At 35.0% G+C, this 6,886-nt stretch overlaps 1 protein-coding gene across 1 annotated transcript in view; it reads left to right on the forward strand.

The window, feature by feature from the left end:
* The window catches only part of LOC134841865 (uncharacterized), a gene marked incomplete in the record, with an annotated part of 31,942 nt that extends 25,497 nt beyond the window's left edge, over positions 1 to 6,445 (forward strand). The window contains 3 exon segments of the mRNA XM_063857907.1: positions 1,605 to 1,786; positions 4,778 to 4,924; positions 5,809 to 6,445. Of these exon segments, the coding sequence (XP_063713977.1) occupies positions 1,605 to 1,786; positions 4,778 to 4,924; positions 5,809 to 6,011 (532 nt within the window).
* Positions 6,446 to 6,886: the final 441 nt, after the last annotated feature.

Below are 6,886 nucleotides of genomic sequence, written 5' to 3' on the forward strand. Positions count from 1 at the left end.
GCTGCAATTTTCGAAACAATTTCACTTTTTGGTGCCAATTTGGTTTGCGCTTTCTCACGTCTCGACATGTCAGAAAAGTCAGCTGTTCTGCTTCACTAACATCGCACTGTACTACTGTTTCACAACATCCATTTTCCCCCGAGCGACCTTAAAAAATTTTTGTTGGCGCTATACTATACTTATTTTGCAGATCAATCGCGCGCCCAAAAAAGGGGTAAAAATATGCTTGGCGCACAATATTGTAGCATAGTGATCGGAAAGTCAATTTTGGCGGCCTGAAAATTTTCGAGTGTTTGCTAAGTATCTGCTGTTATAAAAATGAAAAAAATATATATTTCCAAAAACTTCGGAAAAGTTTAACTGAAACTATCACGCGTCGAAAACATCGTTCATTAAATGAACCCCCCTTTTCAAAACAGGCAAGTGACACCAAATGCTCAGTTTGAAAACTTCAAGCAGATCTTCACACCGTAAGCAGGACGATATGCCCTACCCCGATCTAGCCTAAGCCATTCTACCCTATGTACAAATCTACCCTTTGCCAATCTACCCTAAACCAATCTATCCTACGCTTAAAAACCTCACCTTTTTAACTTTTATCACATTTAGTATTGGGACACAAATACAGGATTAAATTATTTGAATCATGTCAGGTAGACTCAAATTTAGTCTCAATAATAAGAGATTCGGTTAAAACTTTTGACCATTTGGTACACTTCACATGTTCATTTCCCAATTTTCGCTATAAAACATGAAAAAATTCGAGATCACTTATTTGGAGGCCCTTGACTTCTACATTTGCAAAAAAATGCTATCTGGATTCTCAAGTTTTTTAGTAGTATGTCAACGGCCGTCAAAAAATTTTTTTTAGGGTTCGTATATAATTTGCTTTTGCAAAGGAAGTCACCCCGGAAAATTAGTTGCAAAAAACAGCCGTCAGCTATTTTTACAAACCGTCATTCATAAATTAAAATGGGTTCATATCAAGATTGTAGAAGCATGAAATGTTTTATAAAACACAATAACTTAATACACAATGCCCACGGCGGTAAATTGGTGCTTAGATCAGTTAGTTATTAGCTTCCAAGTCAATCTCAAACGCAACAAGAGCAGCCGATTGCTGAACAAGTAGCACAGAATGTTTTGAGCAAGTAACACAAAAAATTGAAGTGTTTAATTTAAAAAAAAAGTCAGACTAGTTCCTATCAAATCAGATAGTTTTTCAGTTTTTTTTTGGAAAGCGAATCGCGGTTGAAAGAGCAGTAATATAAATGATACCACTCTTGACTCATGAGCTTTCATCAGGTTAGTCGAAATTGCGAAAAACTATTTGCTTTTCACTTCGTGAGATGGTCGGAACAATCAGCTTATAGTTTGTCTATTGGCGCTAATAAAACACAGCTGAACCCTTGTATAATTAAACAAGAGCTTTAAATTTACTTTTAGTAGTTTGCAAAAAATTACAGTAAAGACTACGCTCCACTTGAGAAAAAGGCTTTGTATGTATTATACAACGCTCTGCTTTCCTTCCACCCTGATAACTTTTTCCATTGCATTGCATTGATGCCAACTCAAAATTGAAGAGCTTCTTAATGATACTTCAGATGTTCGGCTGACTCGACCTTTAGCTGGGACTCAGCTGCAACCACTGTACAGAGGGATGCCTTCCGCTTCGACGCATTCGCATGGTACGACACCACCACCCAGCAGCTGATACAGACCCCCATCTATGTCCAGTGTCGCGTCAGGGCTTGCCTTAATGGGGACACCCAATTCTGCGTCAGAGGTAAGAAATATTGGTAAAAACCAACTTTGATTAGAATACGAGCAAAAATCCATTACTATTGTTCCAACCACTTCTTAAGTGAGAAGGAACTATACACTAGGTATAGTTTTTTCTCATTTTTGACACACCTACAAAATACCCCTACAACCAACTCCAAATAAAACTTCAAAATTTTCAGACAAAATGACACGAAATGTACGAATGACACCATGACTGCTATTGCTAAAATTAATTTTTACTGAAAAAAAGCAAAAGTAAGCAAAAAAAATGTATGCGAAAAATTTACAAAAAAGTTTACGATTTTTCCTAAATTCAATTGTTTCAATTTCTTTAATTTCTCCAAATTTTAGGAAGATAAAAAAGATATAAAATCTTACGTTGTGAGCTTCACGTAGTAAAAAACTGTAGTCGGTGAAAGGGCAGAAGACCCTTCGTAAAAAATGACATTGAAAAAAAGTTTACTTGTAATCAATCTATGGTTAGATGCACGCGTTTTCGGTCAGCGCAGTTTAAGGCTTAGGAAGCGCAATGGAATATTTACGCCAGTTTGCAGAAGTTTTGATGTTTGACGTTCTACACAAGACTCAATTTTTCAGTTAGTTCGCTTTTTCGTTCGAGTAAAAAAATTGTAGTATTTCCAAAAAGATGCCATCAGAATCTAAGAGTTTTTTAGAAGCATGAGTATGATGGGATTACTCAAATTCAAGCAACTAAAGTTCGTTACTGAAAATCTTTCAATAAGACGGTTTTTTATTCTTCTACACGTAAGGATTGAATCAATGGAATTCTTTGCCCTGAAATTAACATTCGCACTTATAGATGAGCTGGAACCTGAATTGCAGATAATTAAAACCTCGAACTTTTTGGGTTACACCCGCACTATGAATGTTAAGTTGTTTTAGTCATATACTAATGTCAGAAAATTTATTGTGACAGGACGCAGTATCACATGCTAAAATATCCAAAATCACCATATCCCAATGGACAAAATAGCCCATTCCATAACTGCTCCCGTCAAATAATAATTCCCATAATTGCATCCAAATGGTTTACAAGACCCCACATATCAAAGTAATGCCCTGAGTGTTTTAACTCCGATGAAATTGTTTTTTGTTTCAAAAAATGCAAAAATTTTGAAAAAATTCTTATTTTTTAAAAATTGTTTAGTCTCTTCGCACGCTACTTCAAAGTATTATAGTTTATTTCCAGCAGCGTATTGATTACTCAAATTGTAAGAATTTAATTTGCCGCCTAATCTTCAGTAGAACGAAAATTATCGCGCATTTTTCGTCCCAGTTTGAAATGTAGTGGACTATTTGAACTATATTTGAACCGAAACTCAATACCTATAATTAACAACAATTGAGCACAGGGGAAGCTTCTTTTTAAATTTGAGCTTAAAACATCAGTATTTTTGAGATGTCTAAACAAAATTGCTTAAAAAAAAAACTCTAGTCGAAATTTGTCGGAGGACAAAAATCATCCCTAGGATTACATTCCGTCCCTTTATTCGAAAGATATAACAACTAGACTGCTTTGATTTCTTGAATGTGTCTATATCAATTTCTTTCAGCATTTTTTGATATTTCGCCGCTTTTTGAAGTATAATAAGATACATTTTGCTCATAGTAACGTATTATTTAGGCCAAACAGCTTGCCTCATCTCAATTTGAAAAAATCTCAGCCTGATTAAATGCCCACTCAAGCGTTCATAGCTTGAACTATATCGAGCGTTAATTGTCCTTTTAACTGCAATCAAAATGAGTCTCAATTCGGAGGCAAAGGTTACACACAGCGAGTACAAAAGAAAAAAGTAGCTTCATTGATTGAAATTAGAAAAGATAGAATTCAGTCTCGAATGAGTAAGACTTTGCTACGTATGGGTTTGGAATTTGCGACCTCAAGAATTGGAGTCTCTAACTCTGCCCTTTCAACCACGAACGGTTAATAACCAGCATTAACTAGTCACAAATAAAGCAGCTATATATGCTAACAAATTGCCAATAATAGGTAGCAAAAGTGGCACCAAATACAAATGGACGCAATTTCGCAAGTAATGCTTTGGAATATAACAAACTGAAAGTATCCACACTAATTTTGCATGTATTAAATTGGAAACCATAAAACCACATAATGTATAAATTATGAATTTAAAAAACTGCGAGATATATTGAGTTAGAAAATGTCTGAAATCGAGTTTTTATTATTGTTGTGTTGTTTGAACCAAAAAGTTTTTTTCGGTTCTACTCATGAATCGAAAATGTATCAACTGTGTTAACTTATTAGTATTCGAATGTCAACGGACATGCTATCAAAAATTCGTAACGGTGCCCCAAAGTGGCACCAATATTTGCGACTTAAGTTAGAAAAAATGGTCATAGTATAACACTAACGCTCACTAAAGTTCGCTAGTGTATATATGTTAAGCAATATGAACATAGTCTGGTTGTAGAAAAAAAAACGTTTGTTCCGACTTCTGATGAAAGTGACGGAACTTTTGGGCTGTTTTTAGCCAATGTTCGACTTTTGAAATAGCAATTTTTGACGATTTTTTTTTCATTATCAGACAGCTATTGATGAGCGCAAATTTAAACATACCTTTTACCTGTGATCACAAATATGAGAATTTGAAAATTGCAATTTTGGCTAGTTTGGGATGCTGGTTGTTCTAATTAGTACGTTACTGTGCTAGATATATCTATTTTTAAATTCAATTTTTTCGTTGAAAATTTCTTTTTTTTTTTTCAATCAAACACTACTGCATAGATGTTAAAGGGCAGTCAGGGCGTCATACTGATACCAACAGTATTGTAAAAAAATGTGTTTTTCAAGCTGTTCATAGAGTCATAACTGAGTAAAATTTGATGAAAAAATAAGCACAGTAATATAATTACACTCGCAGCAACATTACTAGCAATTTAAAAGTGACAGATTTTAACAGATAGGACAGTGCGTATGTCAAAAAAGACTGGGAGGCTTCAATTTGTTTAGCGAATGAAACCAATGCCTGCGGAAATAAAAGAGCGAGGAGGGACGCTGCTACTCTGGGCCACGGGGAGCACTTCGAGGAGTCTATCATCACAGCCCCCACCCCCATCATCATTCGGGAGAAGAGGGGGGCAGTGGAACCACTCAGCAGTGAGTCAATTTTTGCCATTCTTGTAGAGTGAGTGATTGGTTGACAATCACACTTACAGAGAAGCGGTTGAAAGAATTCGATCGATTCTTCATTGATCAAAAAATTGGTATTTACATTACAGATACATGTTGCCGAAAGAAAAGATTCTTTTTTTTTCAAATATGTTTACTTTTGGAGAACTCTTGGTTTTAGTCTTTCGTTCAAAAATACCTCCTCTCTTGAAAGGTTACCGAAAGAAAAGATTCTTTTTTTTTCAAATATGTTTACTTTTGGAGAACTCTTGGTTTTAGTCTTTCGTTCAAAAATACCTCCTCTCTTGAAAGGTTACCGAAAGAAAAGATTCTTGTTTTTTCAAATATGTTTACTTTTGGAGAACTCTTGGTTTTAGTCTTTCGTTCAAAAATACCTCCTCTCTTGAAAGGTTACCGAAAGAAAATATTCTTTTTTTTTCAAATATGTTTACTTTTGGAGAACTCTCGGTTTTAGTCTTTCGTTCGTTTCCAGTACATAAATTTCACTACGAATTTCAAAAACCGCTTTTTACACAGTTATCTAACTTTATCATTTTAAGGTTTTGTTTGATACATCCAACTATTTATCTGCCTTGCCTAGCTAACCAAAGTTGTTTGCCTAAGAGCTCAGTGAGTCCTGTAAGAAGCACTTCTTAGAAATGTTTTACGAAGTTATGAACCATTTTACGGAAACACTTCGAAAAATTATCTCATTTCCGGTTGTTTTCAAATCAGACCATGCGTATGGTTTTCGACAATTTAGGAGCCTTCTTAGCATGTTAAGCATTTTTTCATTAATTAGTATCTATCATACATGGTTACTTATCATGTATGAGTTCGAACTTATCATGTCTGACTGTTTCTCGATTTAGTCGCGAGAGGGCCTATCCACATGCAGCAGCAGCCGCTAGAGGGCGCTCGAATGGCAGCCGGCATGTTCAGTCTGTTCGCCACCACTATGCTACTCTCCATGCTGGTGGTAGTCTACAAAGCATACAAGCTCAGACACAACTACTACGCTGTCAAGGGATACATGAACAGGGATACCACCTCTAATACAAACAACCACAACTGAGCAGAACGGAAAAACCATATCATACATACACCATCAAAATGAGACCATACAAGGATGAAAGAACACTATAAATCTCCCAAAAGTGAGACCATAACTAAACGAAAGACCATACATCTTCCTTCCGAGTGAGACCATGAAAAGACATCAGATAGTTTGATCATAATTAAACAACAATAATTTCATCGGGTTCTTTTGGCGATTCAAGCCACTGTAATCTTAAATGCTATCCGTTTAATGATGTTAATTAATTGACTGCGCAATTATATATAGAGAAAAAAAACAGTTCCGTGGAAGCATTCACCATACAGTGACGCTCTAATTCCAACAAGATTTTAAAAAATGTGATGTAAAGAGATACATCAAAGTTGATGCCAGTCAAATAATTTCATCCTTCATTTTTATATTCAATTTATACAGGAAAATTTTGATTTGTACATAGTAACTGTAAATAAAAAATTTACGAAACAGATTTTTATTCATTCATAAAAAACATTCTTTCAATTTTTCTCCAGAATCTGCAGTATTTATCCCAGATAGTCGATAAACCTGAAAATCGATAGCTATAGCACTAAGCTTTTTCTCGCAACAGCTAAAACTTTTTTGCAGTCCAACTATGGAAAAATTCAATATATCACTCGACCTGACAATGTATTTGTGTGGTACATAATTTTGAGACAAAAAAAACTCACACGAAAACAGAATTCTTTAAATAAGCAGCCAAAAAAGCAAAAATATTCAATAACTTTATTTTTTTTCAAGGTAATTACTATAAGTAGGTCACTTTATTGCAGCAGTTTCAAGGAAGAGATTCAATTTAAGATAGTTTTAATTATGCCTTTCAAATGAAGGGATTAGTAGCCAGCTACACCTGCAAG

This window comes from Symsagittifera roscoffensis, chromosome 3, assembly GCF_963678635.1.
Source record: "Symsagittifera roscoffensis chromosome 3, txSymRosc1.1, whole genome shotgun sequence".
Classification (NCBI taxonomy): domain Eukaryota; kingdom Metazoa; phylum Xenacoelomorpha; order Acoela; family Convolutidae; genus Symsagittifera; species Symsagittifera roscoffensis.